This window comes from Diceros bicornis, chromosome 1 (genome assembly GCF_020826845.1).
Source record: "Diceros bicornis minor isolate mBicDic1 chromosome 1, mDicBic1.mat.cur, whole genome shotgun sequence".
Lineage (NCBI taxonomy): Eukaryota > Metazoa > Chordata > Mammalia > Perissodactyla > Rhinocerotidae > Diceros > Diceros bicornis.
Window position 1 is genome coordinate 76,053,653 of NC_080740.1, and position 17,953 is coordinate 76,071,605.

At 45.7% G+C, this 17,953-nt stretch overlaps 1 protein-coding gene across 5 annotated transcripts in view; it reads right to left on the bottom strand.

Annotated features, from left to right (window-relative positions):
- Window positions 1–17,953, bottom strand: part of ATP10B (ATPase phospholipid transporting 10B (putative)) — a 305,435-nt gene that overhangs the window by 41,419 nt on the left and 246,063 nt on the right. For all 5 annotated transcript variants that reach the window (XM_058545355.1, XM_058545345.1, XM_058545378.1 and 2 more), the window contains 5 exons: window positions 16,393–16,520; window positions 14,577–14,829; window positions 13,256–13,494; window positions 3,106–3,297; window positions 1,041–1,641 (listed from right to left, as the gene is read on the bottom strand). In XM_058545355.1, the coding sequence (XP_058401338.1) occupies window positions 1,041–1,641; window positions 3,106–3,297; window positions 13,256–13,494; window positions 14,577–14,829; window positions 16,393–16,520 (1,413 nt within the window). The remainder of the gene's footprint in view (window positions 1–1,040; window positions 1,642–3,105; window positions 3,298–13,255; window positions 13,495–14,576; window positions 14,830–16,392; window positions 16,521–17,953) is intronic.

Here is a 17,953-nt window from a genome sequence, read left to right on the forward strand (position 1 = left end):
AATTCTTACAGTAACATTGTATATGTGTCTTTTATTGGAAGCATCTCTAATCCATTTTGGAATTGGGTGAGGAACAAATGAAAAAACATCTCCAGGGCAGCTTGGATGGCTGTTGCCCAGGGATAGAGTGCCATGGCTCCCTTGACTCAGAAACACCGAATTCACTTGTCTGCCAGAGTCTGGGGATGAAGAGACCTAATTAGCTCCCTTCCCATTCTAAACACTCATCAATCCCCATGAACCTCTTGGCTCTGATCCACAGCTGATAATGCAGGAGGCACAGAGCTGCCTGGGCAATTCTAAAGCTTGGCTGGAATCTACCATCCTGGGAGAATCATAGTCCCATAACTGTCTTCTCCTCGTTAGCAATCAAGAAGCGGCTGCACACTAATTCATGCTGCTCCAAAATTGGACACTGATATGTAGGGACTTTGGAACATTTTTCTGGCTTGGCACAAGTTTATGAAAATCCATTCATGGGAGGCTGGGGAAAAGGATAATAAAGAGGGACACCTGGGGCTTCCCAGAGTGCACTGAGCATGGTGCAGAATTCTGACAGCATGCAGAGAGCTGAGAACTGGATTCAGGTGACCTGGGCCTAGGATTTATCACTAGTTAGCTGTGCCATCTCTCATCAGTCACTTTCCTCTCTGAGTTCAGTTGTCTTCTCTCCAAAACTAAGAGTTGGGACCACAATGTGTTCTAGGGTATGTTAATAGATGTCCTGGTGAAAAAAATTGTGTATGGATAAGCCATGTTTAAACAAGTTTAGAAAACTAGAAACCGGCATAAACACAGTTAAAGAGGTTTCTCTATTACAAGACTGCCCCGAGTCTTTAATAAGCTAAGGAGCACTGTCATTCTCTAGGCCGAGGAGATGCAGAATGCAGTGCGTTTTAAGGAAGCTGCTTTGAGGAGAGATTCTTGTGGGGCTGTGTTTCAGTTGGTACCACTGGACTAAGTGACACTGTAACTTGAGCTCCTCGTTACCATTCCACACTGCCTCTTAAACCATGGAGCCCTGGTGACATGGGACTCACCGCAGGCTGGGTCTTCCAGCAGGTCCATGATAACCGAGTCAGCACCTTTGGTGTAGACAACGATTTCACCTGTCAGCGGGTGCCTCACAACCACGGACATTCTCTTCCTGACAGAGTCGAAACCCAGGGTGCAGAGGACGTCAAAGGTAAGGCAGGTGCCCTGGGGCAAGCGCACGGTCACCTGCTCGGGCGTCCGGGACACCAGTGTGAAGCTGTAGGCATGGGCGGCATGCACCAGGGCAGCCTCATCTGGGCTCTCGGCCTCGTAACAGAGCTCGGGGCTGGCCAGGCCTAGGCCTGGGGCCTCCAGCACCTCCTCCAAGGAAGCGCCCGACTCAGACCCCAGGATGTTGCCCTGGTCCCACGTGCTGCTCCTATAACCGCCATCAGTGGAGTAGTCTCCACTGCACACAGACGTGTCGTCTCTCTCATCAGAGTCCGTGATGGGCATGTTGGTCCCCAAACTCTCCCCCAGGTCAGTGTCAGAGGGCACAGTAGATGAGAATGACTGGCTGAGGTTCAAAAGCTTCAACCTCTGGAAGAGCTGCTGAATCTTCTCCAGGGACATCCCGAGAGCCTTGGTCGAGGGTGGCACGGTGACCTTGTAGTCAAAGGAGGGAAGTGGAATGTTACTGTCAATGTTGGGAAAAATATCAAGCTGTCTTATGGCAGAATATGAGGGTCATTTTGCAATAAGTAGATTATTTGGGCCTTCTGTGATTGTGGGCAAGTCTTCTCCACTCTGTGAGCCTCAGTTTACCTACCTATAACATGGGGGAGTTAGGCTGTTTCCTTCCAGACCTGACATTGTAGGGATTAACAATGCTCATTTTCCTCTAGCTTTGGACCATCCATTCTGATCACAGACAAAGGAAAGAAAAGGAGACAAAAGCCAGACTCACAGTGAGAGTTCACATTCCCTGAACCCCTTACCACAGGCTTGTCTGCTGTATCTTTGCAGCATCTCATTTCATCCTCCCAGCAACTCTAGGGGATACTATCATCATCTCAATTTATGGATGGGGAAACCGAGGCACAGAGAGGTTAAATAAATTGGCCATGATCACCAGTGTGTAGGAAGTAGAGCCAGGCCTCAGATCTGGGTCTACCTGACTCCAGAGATTGGGCTCTCAAGCTACCTGCCAGCTAAAGCCTCCCCGCTAACTTGAGAATTGAGTTGGCTGCTGTCCTTCTAAAAATTGTACTTCTTCTTTTCTCAAAAATAGAGTTAATTTCTCAGATAATGCTTCCTGCCTCCCAAAGCTCCTTGAAGACTTCTGACAACTTCATGACTTTGCAGTGGCTGAATCTGAGTGTAATAAGGGGAGGCTCTGGTTTGGTGCTCGGGTGAACCTTCTTTTTCTTGATTTTATAGCCACAAGTGGTAACACCCGATGTTCTCATCAGTTACTCACAAGGGAGCTTGGGTGAGAGTTTGTGGATAAAGACAAATCTATCTTCAGTACTGAAAAGTAATTCCAAGTATAACCTTCCATAAATGGCCATCCAGCTGCATTATCTCCCAACTGGCAGAACATCACATATGGTGTTTTTTTTTTTAACCCCCATGTAAAAGCAGAGACTGGTATACTATGATATTATTATGGAGTCATACAGATGGTTCTGCCCTGTATTAACCATACATCCTTCGTTAAGTTACTCAAGCTCTCTGAGCCACTGTCTCCTCACTTGTTAAATCCAAAGACATACCTCACAGGGATGTCGGGGTGTGAGGATTAAACGATAATGCAGAAGTGTGTAGCATGGAGCCTGGTATGTAGCAAGTGCTACAGTAAATATTAACTCAATATCTACCTTGCAGACAGATAGACACAAAATTTGAAAGCTACACAGAGAGCTCACATATAACTATTAACATTTTATTTAAAAATGAGGAAACTGAGGCCCAGCAAGGATAAGAGATAGGTTCAAGGTCTCACAGGGATGAAATGGAGGCACTGTGGCTAGGGTTCAAGCATCTTGTCCCCCTGTTCAGGATCTCACCCCTCACCCCTACCCATCCTCACATCCCCCCTCCTCACCATCCATCATCACCAGTCCTCACCCTCTGCCTGGGTTCGGTGGTTGTGGAGACCATGACGGAGTTGCAGATGGTTAGGGCCAGGAAGAAGTCAGCAACGGAGGAGGTCGTGGAGAGGGAAGACTTGGCAGGCCTGGTGTCTGACAAGGTCTCCAGCCACAGGGCAGCATCTCGCACCTTGGTCAGTAGGTTTTTATCTGGAGTCACATCTTTTTCCTGGGAGAGAAAGGCCCGGGTGAGAGTCTTTCTTGAAGGGACTGGGAAGAAGGCCCCCTCCAGCAGATTCTTGGCTGGGAAAGGATGATACAGTCTTCCCTGCAGTCTTGCATCCAGCATGCCTCCCCCTCCCACAGGCCTGGTCACTGCAGATTCTTATTTGATTCCTTCCTTTCCCTCAACCCCACATGTCCATCAGTTATAGGCTCTGGCAGTTCTTCCCTCATAGCGTCTCCCCCATCGTTTGTCCCTCATTCCTGATGCTTCCAGCCAGGCTCAGACTCTGGCCCTCAATCCTGGATTTCTGCATCAGCCTCTAAACTGATGTTGCTGCCTCTCATCTCTTTTCTTTCTAACACTTCTTTATGTATCACCTGTGCATCTTCCTAAAACACCACTTCCCTGTGGGTACTCCTGAGCTCCACAAACCTTCACGAGATCTTCATTGTTGGCACGATCAATTCAGTCTGGCATCTAAAATCTTTCACAGTCTGCATTTCCACTCTTTAGTCCCATGACTTCTCAACACAGACTCTCAGCTCAGCTGGGTGGTCTGTTTGCTGCCTCCTGGATGAATATTCCTCTTCTACGCCTCTGATCTCACCTTGTTTGAAAAGTCCTCTCCTCTCTACCCAAATCCTACCTTCACTTCAAGAACCACGAGAAATCCCACGTGTCCATGAGATCTTATCCAGCCTACAATGAGTGCTCTGTCTTCTGAGCCACAATGGCAGGTTCTTGAACTCAGAATTTCCACAAGAGTCAGGCACGTAAGGTGAATGAGGGAAGTGGGCCAAAGTACAGATGAGGACACCATGGGATGGTGGGGGCTGTGACCAAGTCCTATGTCATCTAAAAGGTGGCAACTGCTCTGCTAGTGAAATGCTCCAGTGCTGGTCAGGTTTGCCAAATCTCTTGATTTTTCAAGAGATGATGTGGGCTGGATCTGACTCAGGGGTTTCTAATTTTTCACATCTTTGTAGAAGTCGCCACTTATACCATCACGTTGAAATTCACTACACGTTGACCTATATTTTAAATTTAATTTTCTTATGTCCATGTTTAATCTCTCTAGAGATGAGATAAGAACCTTGAAGACAGAGACTTCATTTTCCACAATGTTGTATCTTCTAGAGCTCCAATTATTGCTTTGTTTGAAGCAGAAGTTCAACCAACACTGACTCTCACTAGTTAGATATGACAAAAACCATTTTGCAAAGAAGTTTCCACATAAGACCATTTCCATCAGTGTTCAGAGTTCACAGTTTAATTAAAGTTTAGAAGAGATTCAATGGTTGAAAAAGATGGACTGAGAGCATCTTGACTGATTGGTGCAGGGTGAGGACTGAGGGCCAATGAGATAGTAGGGTTTATAAATAATAACCCAAGTTGAGATTAAAAAAAATCCCAGGGTGAAAGAGTTCTCAGACTGTGTCTTCTCTGACTACCAACTGCAGTGACTCTAGAAATCAGGTTCTGTCCTCCCTGTGCTGCTGGCACAGGTGAGAGCCACAGGGGAGGAAACCTAGACACATGGAGGAGGTGCTGGATGCCTGGAGGGATGCGAGTTGGGTTTTCCAACAGTGCAGGGAGATTAAGGGAAACAGCGAGCAGAGATGTGGTGGAACAAATACCCTTCAAAGAGTTTCAACCTTCATTTGGAGTGCTCTCCACATGTCAACACTCACACCTCCATCTTGTTCAGACCATCTTAAGAAGACAACATCCAGAAAAAAGTCTATTTATTAAAAGGAAAATGCTAGATGCTAGTAAAACTGCATCAAGTCTGCATTTCCTTTCATTGCCCTGTAAATAATGGTGAACCATCCATACCATGTGGTGTCACTGCCCTTTTCAGAAAGCTTGGGAAGGGAGCATGCCCCATCCTTTCTCTCTTTGAGTGCAGTCTGCCTGGCAGGAGCTCATGCTGATGAAGCTCTTCCTACCTTTCCAAGCAATGTCATCTATGTGACCTCACTGGGTTCTCACAGTCCCAAGTTGAGATGATACTACTCCCAACTTAATTGAAACCCTGAGAGATGGGCTGACTTGACTAGTATCATCCAGTGAGTTGGTGTAAAGCCAGAATCAGACATCAGAGCCCTTGATTGCTAGTCTAGGGTTTTTCCTTTCTGTGGTCATGATAAAGACACCATATCCCCTTATTAATGCTCCTCTGCAAACTCCTCTAACCAGATTCCAGGCTCCATCCAGTGCCTGCCATCAGTTTACCAACACTACTCAGGGAACTCTGAGCCCATTTCTCATAATAGTAATGATAGTTCCTATTCACGTAGTGTTTCTTGTGTTCCAGGTACATCCATTATCTCATTGCATCCCCACAGCAACATTATCTGTTGAGAACTATTATCCTCCCAGTTATATCCATATTTCAGATGAGGAAATTGCTGCCCAGGAGATTAAGAGTCTCGCCCAAGAGAGATTCCTTCAGTTGATTTGAAATAGTCTGACCCTAGAATTTGTGCTCTTAACCCCCATGCCAGGCTAGATGCCCTATGAGAAGGAAATGGCCTTTGATACTTGCTGACACCCCGGTGTCTTCAGTGTCTGGCATCCCAAACAAAACTGACGGGCTTGTATATCTCATCCTTAGGGCTCAGCAGATAGTCTCTGAGATTATAAAGGAAATGATGGGAATCTTCCTTTTTCAGGAAACAGATTTCATTTTGGGGGGTGGGATACCTGAACGGGATGATTTTAATCCCCCCCACAGACACCCAGAGTTGAGAACAAGCTTGGAGTTCATCAGAGCCACATCCCCTGCTTTCTGGTGATAAAAGTGAGTGCCGAGAAGAGGGAAGTGAACCACTCAAGGCTGCACACCCAGTTCAGGTCAGAACTAGGGCAGCTTTCACACCGACTCCCAGCCTCTGACAACACACGGCTTTGCTCCAAGCCATGCATTATGTATTTCCAAACAGTGACACAGTTAAAATGATTTAATGGTTATTTACTGCATGTCCATTTACCCTCTAGTCTATGAGTACCATGAGGGCAGAGAGTGTCTGTGATGTGTCCCCAGTGCCTGGCAGACTGCAAGCACGCAAACCCTCATTGACTGACTCCTATCTAGGACACCACGCTACCTCACCACTGATTAGCTCATGAGGTCTCTGTTAAAACTCTTCTTTAGTGTATTTCCACCTGATCATACAGTGATGAGTTAAGAAAAAACATCTCTGCAAAGGGCATACTTCTCTCTGCACTGGCAGCAGGCCCAGCCTGCAGGTGTCAGCAGCAGATGTCAGTTAAGCTTCATCCAGTCACCGCAAACCTGTTTCCACAGGGCGAGGTTCTGCACGGTTCCCCTGGTCCACAGCCTACTGGTTTCCTGTCTGGTCCATTAACACTTAGGAACTTGGCACTTAGGACACTTAGAGAGAAAGCAGTGCCCCCACTCACCTCTGGGCCCTTTGGCTAACCTATTTCTCCAAAGTAAAAGCAATATAAATTTATGGGGCCCACCAGTCATTCAGATCAGAGCTTTGTGGCACCCAGGCACCAAGCTGGCTGGATTTTTTCCTATTGCACAATACTTAAAGCTCACGCAAACCCTCTCTGAGGAAGGTGATCTCTGACCTCATGTGACTCCCTCAAGGATTCTATTATTATCACTAGATGACATTTGTTGACAACTTACTTACAGCCAAGTGCTATAGTGCTTTCACATACATCATTTAATCATTGTAATAGCACTGATATAGCTACTATCATTCTCCCATTTTAATTATGAGGTGAATGGGGCTCATCGAAGGTAAGTAACTTGTTCAAGGTCGCACAATCAGTAGAACAGCTGGGTCTTGAATCCAGTTCTGCCTGATGCCAAAGCCTAACCCTTAAACACTATGCCAGCACCTCCTGAACTTTAACATGCATATGAATCAACTGGGCATCTTGTTAAAATGCAGATGCTGCTTCAGCAGGTCTGGAGTGGGGCCCGAGCATCGACATTTCTACAAGCTCCCAGGTGGTGCTCACGATGCTGGTGCGAGGACCACAGTTTGAGTAGCAGGATCTGTGCTACATGGCTGCCCTATCACTCTGACTTCCTTCCTGGTTGGGGTGTGTTCCACAATAAAGGCTGGAAAAGTAGGCCAAGCCCTACTGTGCTACTCTCCCCTCAATTTTAATGATAACGCACTCCAGTTCACACTGGTGACCATCACTGACTGGGCGCCGCAGTTTGTCACTATTGGAATCCACAGAGCTGGCAGTGAAAATAAACAGGGACTGTGGCACATAGGCCTGGAAAAAACTCTTTGTGGCATGGTTCCTCCCATGTCTCCATCTCCTCCTCTGCCTTTTTCTCTGACCTGTATCTTTTGTTCCAGCTGTTCTTCAGAACCCCAATTCTCCATTTTGCTTGTGTAGATCATCTTCCCCTACAACAACGTGCTCTCCTCACCTCTCCCCACTAGATGGTCTTCTCCTTGCTCCGGTTCTTTAATTTTGTCTCCAATTCAGCTCAGGTGCTAACCCTTCCAGGCAGCCCCCCTGATGCCTAGTCTGATGTAGGTGCACCTCTTCTGGGCTCTAATAGCACCTCAGCACCCATATATCCCAGCACTGAGAGCACTATCCTATAGTCACTGTGTTCTTCTTGCCCCTTCATTGGGTTGCGAGCTCCTGAAATCAGTGACAATATCCTGTTAGATTTTATATCCCTGGTGCCTAGAACAACATATGTCATACTGTGGATGCTAACTGATTGTTCCACTGACTGACTGAATGAATAAATGAAAGGCAATTTTAAAGAAAGGTAGACATTGAGAAAACATAGAATTGGCAGAGGTGGGAGGAAGCAGATCCTTCTATTTGTTGTTGGTGATTGTCTAAACTGGTACACCCTCTTGGGAAGCACAATCAAAATAAAAAAATGCACACATAATTTAGCAATTATGCTCTAAGAACGAAAAACTCACACATCTATAAACAGATGATGGCTCAACCCTCCAACAAATTCTAACAACCATTAAAAAAAAGGATGACGCAACTCTCCATTGAATATCTGTCTGTCTACATATATTAAATATTCCCCCAGATTCATTAGGTAAAAAAAACAGCAAAGTCCAAAACAGTGTATATGGTATGTTTCTGCTGGCAGTAATGGATGTGCTGACGTGCATACCACACTCCTGTGCTTCTATACAGGCAAAACACCTCTGGGAAGGATATAGAAAACTGCAGATAATGGTTGTCTCTGGGGTGGTGGTTTTCTCAGAGGAGGAGGGAGACTTACTTTCTACCATTTGACCTTTGGTTCCCTTTGCCTACTTAACCATGTGGTTGCATCACCATCGTGGAAACAAACTTTCCTGGGTTTTGGGAAGCTGGAAGCTGAAATCTTGTTTAGGGCAATGATATTTCTCCCCTGGCTGGGGTTGTGGCCTTGATGATACTGGGTTTGGTTCCAGAACTGGGAGAGGCCAGTGTTAGTAAATATTTGCTTTGATAGAAGCACATGGATTATTAAGGTAAGATTTTCCCAAATGGGATGTCAGCCCCAAAGGAAAAAACTCAGAGGCCTAGCAAGAAGGGAGTTTTCCAGATCTTGCAAGACTCCACCCCTTGTGAACAGGGTCACTGCAGCTGTGTGCCCCCACTGGGGACCCTGGGGGCTCAGGGAAGCATAGTCAACATAGGCTTCATCTGTCCCTGCCCTGCGTGGTCACAGCACTTCCAAAAAGATTTTGTGTGCTTAGTTAATTAAATCACAACTCTTATCTAACCTTCCAGTGGGAGTGTGTGTAGGTGTGGACTGGAAGGGCTGCACAAATCTCTTCCAAAGAAAGAAAGGAAGACCAAGATTAAAGAAAGGAGGCAGCAGGCCAAGACACCTGTACTTTTCTCTATTACTTTCTTCCTGGAGGGTGGGAGGGGCTCTGCCTACAGAAGGGAGTGGTGGTGAAGTGTGGAGGATCCTAACCGGCCCCAGTGTAGACTTCATGATTAGGAAGATATTCCTTGGTCTGATGATTCTGGAAAACATTTTGCAAGTGACACTTCTAAACAAAGACTCTCTGCTCAAATCTTGGCTGCTTACAGACCAGGAAAAAAAAAGGCATTTCATTTTCCATCTGCCAGTAGCATTAAACATTGGCTCAGAACTCACCACTTTCATAAGTATATTATCCTACCTTAAAGCCACAGATTTTATACCAGCCAATTAGGTGACAATAACCAATACTTCCTTGTTCTTTGTAGTAAAAGGAAAAAGCCAGTTTTTGTTGTTGATGCTCATTTTACTTTTGGTTTAGAGCAAAGGGCCAAGAAAACCAACAACTGGCTTCTTTGGAATGTGGTGGGGTACTCCGTCATGACCTGGAACCCTGGGGTTCAGAGGCAAGTTCTGACTGAATTTATAAAAGGAAGGTAAAGAACTGGTGGTGCCAAGAGATTATCAGACCAGGTGAGATGCCAGATGGGCAGAGAGCCTGCCAAGAATGGCTGGGGGTGGGAAGCAGAGATCCACCTGGGGCTGCCGCAGACTTTCTCCACAGGCTAATTCAAGGATCTGCCACTCCTGCCACAGACATTTTACAGGTTAGTGTTAGCATCCTTTAAGGAAGCATAAATCACCCTCTTTAGGCGATACCTCCCAAGCTGTAGAAGGTTTTCATTTGAGCCAAATGAAGACTATTTCTTAGTGTGGCGATGGTATGCTTAGAAAGGTTCTAGAATCATCAGAAATAAAAATATGAATTTTCAGGCCCTACCCTAGACCAAATATATCAGACTCTCAAGGGAGAGTGCTTGACATTGTATTTTATGAAAACTTTCATTTCTCCTCCATGTCATCAGATATGTGAGCACTTGTCCAAGGCAGAGATCTTTCCTTCTGAAAGATCATTTAAAACTTCTATTAGTTACCCTTCTGTCCGGAAAACATGATTTTAAGAATTAAATCCTCAAAATAAACTCATGAAGCAGAACAATGATCCTTTTAAAGATGGGGACATTGAGGCTTTCAGCTCAGTGAGTTGACCAAAGTCACAGAGCTAACAGATTGTGGAGCTGAGATGAAAGCCTAGGGATTTGACCCCAAATGGGCCTAATTCAGAGCTAACCGGGACCTTGCAGCTCAGCGCAAACATTGTTATTTTATTTTTAGAACAACTGGTGAGAGTTGTAAGCAAAGTATCTTCAGGTGATGAAACAAGGATGGAAAGAGGTTTGACACGCTGCTTAAGGTTACCCAGCAAGCCAGGAGCGAAGCTGAAACCAGAACGTCCATTTCCTGACTCAGCCCAGTGCGCTCCCTAACAAATACCCAGGGATGCTATTGTCCCACTAACCCCAGATTTTCAAGCAATGTGACTGTAGAATGGCATATTTGGCAGTTCATAAGGAGAACACATCACCATCCCCACCTTCCCAGGCAACAAGGATTGGGTCTTAATCTATGTGTCAATTTCCTTATTGTTACTGAATGAACTTAGTCAGAACTTGCTTTCGAAAGTGCCAGCCAGGGCAGAATGATGACATCCAGGACCTGGAGATAGCTCAGGAGTTAAGGTGTCCCTTTCACTGACCATTAGCTAAGGGCCCTGAATAAACGTTATATGGGCTGGCTCAGGGTTGCAATTTTCCTGAGCTACTGAGATTTGTCAGGTTGAACAGCAGGCAGTGAATCTGTGGTTACCAACTGAGATCTACAAAGGAAAGCTTCTTTTTTCTCCCCTTGTGTTCCGGGGGAGACATCCTCAGGCACGTGGGATGCCCATGGTATATAGAACTGGAAAGTGCCAAAAGACACAAAGAGTACAAGGCCTAGAAGCTGTGTGTAATGAGAACTCACTGAATTCATTGTTTAAATACTTAGATAAAGAGCTGGGGGAAGAGCATTCCATTCAGAGAGGACAGAATTAAAGAACAGAAAGACTTGACAATATGCATGTCCTGTTATCCAACTTGGGAAATCAAAAAGAAACAAAAATCTTCCTAAAGGCATCTATGGATCATTCCTCTTGTACGTTTATGAGCATCATATGTCTTAACACATTGTTAGGGCCGGCCCCGTGGCTTAGCGGTTAAGTGCGCGTGCTCTGCTACTGGCGGCCGGGGTTCAGATCCCGGGTGCGCACCGACGCACTGCTTCTCCGGCCATGCTGGGGCCACGTCCCACATACAGCAACTAGAAGGATGTGCAGCTATGACATACAACTATCTACTGGGGCTTTGGGGGAAAAAATAGTAAGGAGGAGGATTAGCAATAGATGTTAGCTCAGAGCTGGTCTTCCTCAGCAAAAAGAGGAGGATTAGCGTGGATGTTAGCTCAGGGCTGATCTTCCTCACCAAAATAAATAAATAAATAAATAAACACATTGTTATTGTTTCATCCTTGCTAATGTTGCATTTCTGTGAATGATGATAACACAAGAGAATTAACTCAACTTTGTACTCACCCAAAGTTAGAGAAGGAACAACCCAGAACACATAGACTGATAGCATTTCTTCTTTGTTACAGTCAGAAAACATAGTCCTGGGTTATGAATACTGGGTAGCAATATGGAAAATGCTTTTGATATCGTGTCAGATTAAAAAAAAACCCCAGCACCTATAATTTATATATATTGTGACTGCAAAAATGTTAAATATATGTAGTTGTGTGTGTATTAATGGGGAAATAAAAGACTGGAAGGAAATTAAAAGGATCGTTTTGAAAATCTAATTTTCTAATAATGGGATAATAGCAGTTCAGGTCTCTCTATTAATATATGTGTCTTGTTCAACCTAGCTGGGGTTCCCTGTGGCCTTTTCTGTAAGTGCAGAAGATTCCATATGATGTGTTCCCTAGAGAAAGAGCACGGTGCAGAGGAAAGTGGAATGGGACGTGAGGCCTTGGTTCTGGCCTTGACTTCTAGGCAATGCTATGTAATCTTGGGGAAGGAACTCAATTTCTTCACCTGCTACCTGGACGTTTAGTGATGGCTGTGCTCGTGGATCACATGTGAAGGGACCCTACGCAGCAAGCCCTAGACCAAACTTGCAAAGTGGAATGTCATAGGGGCCAGGCAGGTAACCTAAGGGAGTGAAGTGGGCTGGGTAATTTTGACATAGATGTTCTTTGCTTCATAACAATTTAAGACTCTTTTTTTTTTGCTGGGACAGATTCGCCCTGAGCTAACATCTGTTGCCAATCTTCCTATCTCTCTTTTTTTTTTTTCTTCCTTCCCAAAGCCCCAGTGCATAGTTGTATATTCTAGTTGTAAGGGCTTCTAGTTCTTCTATGTGAGCCGCCACCATAGCATGGCTACCGAAAGACGAGTGGTGTGGTTCTGCGCCCAGGAACCGAACCCGGGCCGCCGAAGGGGAGCACAATGAACTTTAACCACTAGGCCATTACGGCTGGCTCTAAGATCATCTTTTATGATGATGATCACATTCTCTCATTTTTCTTGAAACGCATAAGCCTTACAGGCTGATCTTTTGTTCTTCCACTTTATAGAAACATAAGCATGACAAATATTTCTCTTTCTTTTTAACTGTATTGTTGGAAAAACACGCACAATGAGCATGCTGCTGGCCCTCAGCTTGGTGATGGGGATAAACAGAGAAGGAGGGTGGTGGGCTGTGATGAACTGAAGACTGCACGCCCAGTCTACGTGGCATCAGTTCCTTAATTCAAGCCAATTATTGCTATGAGGAAATGCTGGCTTAGTGAGGAGAATCTTTCCAATTTCAGTTTTCAAAGAGAAGCCAGAAATCTACGTTTATATGAAATCTTTCAATTTCTAAACACTGAACATTTGGAATTAACAAGAATTGTATATACCCAACAAAACATATATGTGGATTACATACAAGACCAAGGGCTGCCATTTTGAGAGTTTTTCGGGGTTTGTACAGTCTTACCTCTTTCACACCCCAGAGCCCTCTCCCGTGTCTCCCCAATAGAAGCCACTTGCAATTCAAAGAGGAAAAGGCAGAGACTTACTATGGAGCTGCTAAAGGCCACAGGAGACAATGCACTTTCACGGCGCCCCATGGACCTTTGTCGGGAGTGTCCTTGGAGGGGTACTCGGGCACTGTGGCACCTCCTCAGAGGCTGGGCCCCTCTTTGGCCTCTCATCGTTGCTGGGCCCTGAGCCCATCTGGCTGGGAAGGACAGCCAGCGGTATTGGGTCCACTCTTCACTGTCTGAGTCCAGCTCCTTCGGGGTCTCCAGTCTCTTGGCTGCAAGAAAGGAGTCCTGTTATCGCACCAGCCATACCTCGGCCAGGTCATGGTTGGGGAGACGCCAGACTTCAAGGTGGAGTTAAGAGCACTGTGCTGCTCTGGAAAATAGGCAGGGGGCTACCCTGACCGGAGGAGGAGGGGTGCAACTAAGCCGCACAGGTTCAAATCCTCGCTCTACCACCTCCTAGCTATGTGATTTTGAGCTTTGACTAAACCTGTGCCTCTATTTCCTCAATTAGGGGTTTTAAAAAAGTACCCCACTCATAGGGTTGTTCTGAAGACAATCATATAATACATTAAAGTGACTAGCATACTCTAAGCATAATGGCAGCTACGATTATTATTAAAAAGAGGTCAGAAGCTCCCATGTAAATGATTACCATGTGGCAAAGGGGATTGGGCTGCCTATAACATCTCCTCCTTTATCTTTCTCCATCTCTCCCACTCAAAAGAATGAATGCTGCTCTCTTGAGAGTTTCTCCTCTTAGTTAGAACGAGTGTGTGTGTGTGTGTGTGTGTATGGGGGTGTGCTGAGGGAATCAGGTCAGCTTTATAGGCCACCTTCAGTCCATACAAGATGGCAGTCCAGGCATTTTAGACCCATAGCTCCTAAGTTGAAGCTTTGCCTCAGTGAAAACCCAAGAAATCAATTAGCATGGAAAGCATTTCCCAGACGTATCGAATCTGACCATGTACCTAGACCTGGGCCTGGCCTGACATGTCAGGTAGAGTGACCTGAGAAATTCTCAAAACTTGGCTGTATGACTGCCACATAATTGGGACATGTCCCCAGCCCATTTCTGACAGATAAAATCCTGTGTATGCATGCACCAGATAAAGATTGACTGGAGGCGAACAAAGGAGATCACTGATAGCCTTTGTGAACAAATGAAAGTTTACAGGTGATAAGAAGAGCACTGATTTGTGACAAGGAAGCCCACAGTGCTCCAGGGAGCAGCTGGCCACAAAGCCACATGGCCTCTGTGGGGAGCCAGGATAATGTCTTTTATTGCTATTTTCTTAGGAGAGCAGGTGATTCCCTTAGAAAGAGGCGTGGGGGCCCTTGGGAGGCCTCGTACCATTTTCTTGGTGAGAATACTCGCTACCCATGATGGTACAACGCCGGAACACCATCTTGTTCTCGGTCAGCGTCCCTGTCTTGTCAGAGAAGATGTACTGGATCTGGCCCAAGTCCTCGGTGACATTGAGGGCTCGACACTGAATGGACAAATCGGACTCCTCATCATACAGGTCAAGGTCGTTGTGCAGGAACCAGACTTGCCCGAGCTTCACCAACTCAATGGACACGTACAGGGAGACTGGGATTAGCACCTGTGGGGAGAATGATTCCCACCATGTCAGAAACCAGGCAGGTTCCCCATCTCAGGACCCTCACAAGTGGGTAGCAACGGCATTTAATGGAAAGCGGAGGTCAGCTCACAGGATGGACTTTCTCTGAGAAATTAAAGATCAATGACTTCATGCCTCCCTTGGAATTTTTAGGGGAATCTGAAAAAGAGATATGTCTTCAACCAGGGATGTCCAGTCCAAGGTTGGCTCTCACCACTGGTTGTTTGATCACTGAGCGGGAACGGGGTGAGGAGCTCTGGTGCCCCTGTCCAGAGTCTCCTGACCCCTCGGATCTTGCTGCCACTCCCTTTTACAGGTGTTCAGACCCATTGTTGATTACTGTTCATGGATTCAATACCTAGTATATCAAGTGCTTGCTGTGTGTCAGATGCTGTTCTAGGTCCTGGAAATGGCAGTGAACAGAACAAAATCCCTGGCCTTGAAGACCTCACATTCCAGTAAACAAACAAATAAATATATATCGGGTGGTGGTAAGTCTCATGAAGAAGATAAAGAAAAGTAAAGAGAGTAGAGGGTGATGGCTGGGAGGGACTCTTTCATAAATCATGACCTTTGAGCAGAGACCTGCAGAAATGAATGTGTGAGTCTTGAGGTGATCTGTGGGAGGAGGAGCGTTCTGGGCAAAGGCTGGCTTTGGGAGCAGGCTGGGTGTCTGGGGGATAAGTGTAAGCAGGCCCCGGACGTGAATGAGCAGGAGATAAAGCCAGGGAGGGAGGCACGGTCCAGATCACTGAGGGCTTTGTTGGCTGCGGATTTCACTTTGAGCTGGTGTGAAACCATCAGATGGCTCTGTGCAGAGGGGGGTATGATCTGACTCGTATATGAAAAAGATTATTCTGCTGAATGAATGAATGAAGTAATGATGGAAAAAGCTTTACCAGTAAGAGGCCAACGAAACACCCTCAAATACTACAAGAAATCAAATGTAGAAGGAGCTTCATCAAAACAAAACTACAACTTCCCTCATTTTTTCCTAGATTGTACTTTCTTAGAGAGGCTGAAGGTTTTTTTAGTCATCTCTTTATCCCTTTTGTCCTCTCTCTTGTAGATGCTCTATGTTTTGGGTTTTTTTCTCCTATACAGGGCCAGTTCTGTTTTTTTCCATCTGAACCTATCAAAAAAACACTAATCTGTGGTTTCTTTCTCTCAATGCTTGGGGCTTGAGAGCTCTCGGGTAGTTCTCTGTGCTTCTTTATCTTCTTTTGTTCCCAGGTCATTAGGGTTTTACTTGTTCTATGGCACACATGGATCACTGCTGTAATCATACTCTTAAATAGAAAAGCCTGACCGAGATCTTCCTCCACTATTATCTGGGGACAGGGTGCCCTCCTCAAGGCAAGGCTGGTCCTGACATTACCCCAAATGTGCATACTTTCAAAGACCCCAGGAAAGCAGTGAACATTTCCCCAACTCAGTCCAGTTAGTTTTTTTCTTGGGGCCAGCACTGATTTTTCTTTATTTTTCAAAGTTGTGCGGGTATTGGCCACAGGTCTTCTTGAGCCCCTATTTAGGAGGGTTTCCTACCTGGAGCAGGATGATCATTGTGAGGAACATGTAGAAGCCCCCAAGAGCAAGGGGAACAAAGCTGCCATCAGCATCTGGCACATCGAAGGGAGGGTGTTCACTAAAGGTCCCATTCCAGAGGGTGTGACCTGAGAGGAAGCAGAGCCAGGATGAGGCAGAATCTCCACTTAGTCCTAAAGTTGGTCAATTACATCAGCTGTTGGCCTATTCCCCGAAATGAGTGTGCTTTGGAGGAGCCCATCCTTACTCTATACAACATAGCTGTGTGTGTGTTTGTGTATTCAGTTAGTTCTAAAGTGGTCCTTCATATACCCTACATTTCAATCTCTTGATAGGCATTAAGTCCGTCCTTCCAGAAAAGACCAGCATGAGGATTACTTACATTTTGATGAAGTCCTGTTATACAAGGTTAAGAAAGAGAGAAAGGGACATGAGTTCTTTTCAGTTGTGTGGTGGAAAATGCATGGCTGCAAAGTCTTGATAGACTTGAACCCTAGCCCCACTATTTCCTCCATGCATATACTCATCCATCCATCTAACCATCCATCCATTCACCTACTCATTCATCCATCTATCCATCCATCTATTCATACAACCCATACTTTCTATCCATCCATCCATCCATTCATGCATCCATCTCTCTGTTCATCCACTCCTCCCTGGCTCTCTCTATTCAAGAAGGAATCGGTCCTAGTTCTTGTCCTTGAGGAGTTTCCTACCAAGTCAGGGAGCCAGATGTAAAGGGACAAATCCCATACAGTGTGCGAGGTGCTATGCCAGAGTCTGGAATGCTATGAAAGCCCACAGTAACAGCACCAGATGCAGACAGAATCCTTTCCTTCCTTGCCTGCAAATGCAGATAACAATGCCCATCATCTGAGGATTAATAAAATGAAGTACATGCAGCACCTGCCACAGAGCTTTCTGAATCTCAGCATCCTCATCTGTTAATTAGTAATAATATCTTCTCCTTAGGCATATTGTGAAAATAATAATGCTCTCAGCTGCAGGATAGGACCTATAGGGAATAAAAGGCACAGGGAATGCTCCCCTGCCCCCAAGAAGCTTCTTTGCCCAGGAGGTTGGGCCAAATGCCATCACATGTAGTAGAAGAGAGGAGACTTACAGACACAAGGTTATTTGAAAGTAATATTATAGAGCAAATGACTAAGGGCCAATACCTGGCATGGAGTAAGGGCCTCTGGTCTTCAGAGGAAGCAGAGACCATGAGAGAAGCCTCATGGAGGAGGAGGCCTGGAGGGGTCCTGGAGCCTGGGTGGGTGTTGGGTGATCAGAAAGACCAGGGGAGGGCATTATGGGCAAAGGAAAAAGAAACACCACTTATACACAATCAAACTAAACATGTGATAAAGAACCCTGGAATGGTGCTCACACTCACTCGAGAGTTTCACCTCCTGCAGGTGCCAACAGAGGCCCCTCACCGTGTATGAGTCATCATTCTCAGATAGAATAGAATTCTGCCCCCTTTCCACTCCTTTCTCAATTTACTTATTATTCTGGGCAGTCGGCCAAGCTGATTCTGGTTTGTCTGTACCTTATC